At 53.6% G+C, this 323-nt stretch overlaps 1 protein-coding gene across 1 annotated transcript; it reads right to left on the reverse strand.

Moving 5' to 3' along the window:
• LOC106512700 (uncharacterized) lies at positions 1–323 on the reverse strand (the record flags this gene model as incomplete). Its single annotated transcript, XM_014001261.1, is given in 1 exon segment — positions 1–323. A coding segment is annotated over 1 exon segment (323 nt), but the record flags the coding sequence as incomplete, so codon positions are not given.

A 323-nucleotide genomic window follows, 5' to 3' on the forward strand; every position in this document is an offset into this window, starting at 1 on the left:
TCGTATTGGCTTGCAAGGACGTTGTAGATGTTACGTAAAGTGGGGGCCCCATAACTGACTGAGCGGTGTTTGTAACCCAAAGTGTCGGTAGGGAAGTGCCAGCTGAGGCCTAGAGTGGGTTCTGAGGTGTCAGCTCTGTCTTGAGCAAGCCAGAGTTCAGCACTGGTGGATCGGAGGTCTTCAGGAAGATGGCTGATGGCACTGGGTTCATTGCTGGCCCACTGGCGAAGGATGAATCCAGCACTGGACAGGAGGGCTCTGAGATTATCCACCAGGTGATGTGCTTCTTCAGGGGTCGGCACACTTTTTAAGCAGTTGTCCAC

The sequence above is a fragment of the Austrofundulus limnaeus genome, unplaced genomic scaffold, assembly GCF_001266775.1.
Source record: "Austrofundulus limnaeus strain Quisiro unplaced genomic scaffold, Austrofundulus_limnaeus-1.0 Scaffold10579, whole genome shotgun sequence".
Taxonomy (NCBI): domain Eukaryota; kingdom Metazoa; phylum Chordata; class Actinopteri; order Cyprinodontiformes; family Rivulidae; genus Austrofundulus; species Austrofundulus limnaeus.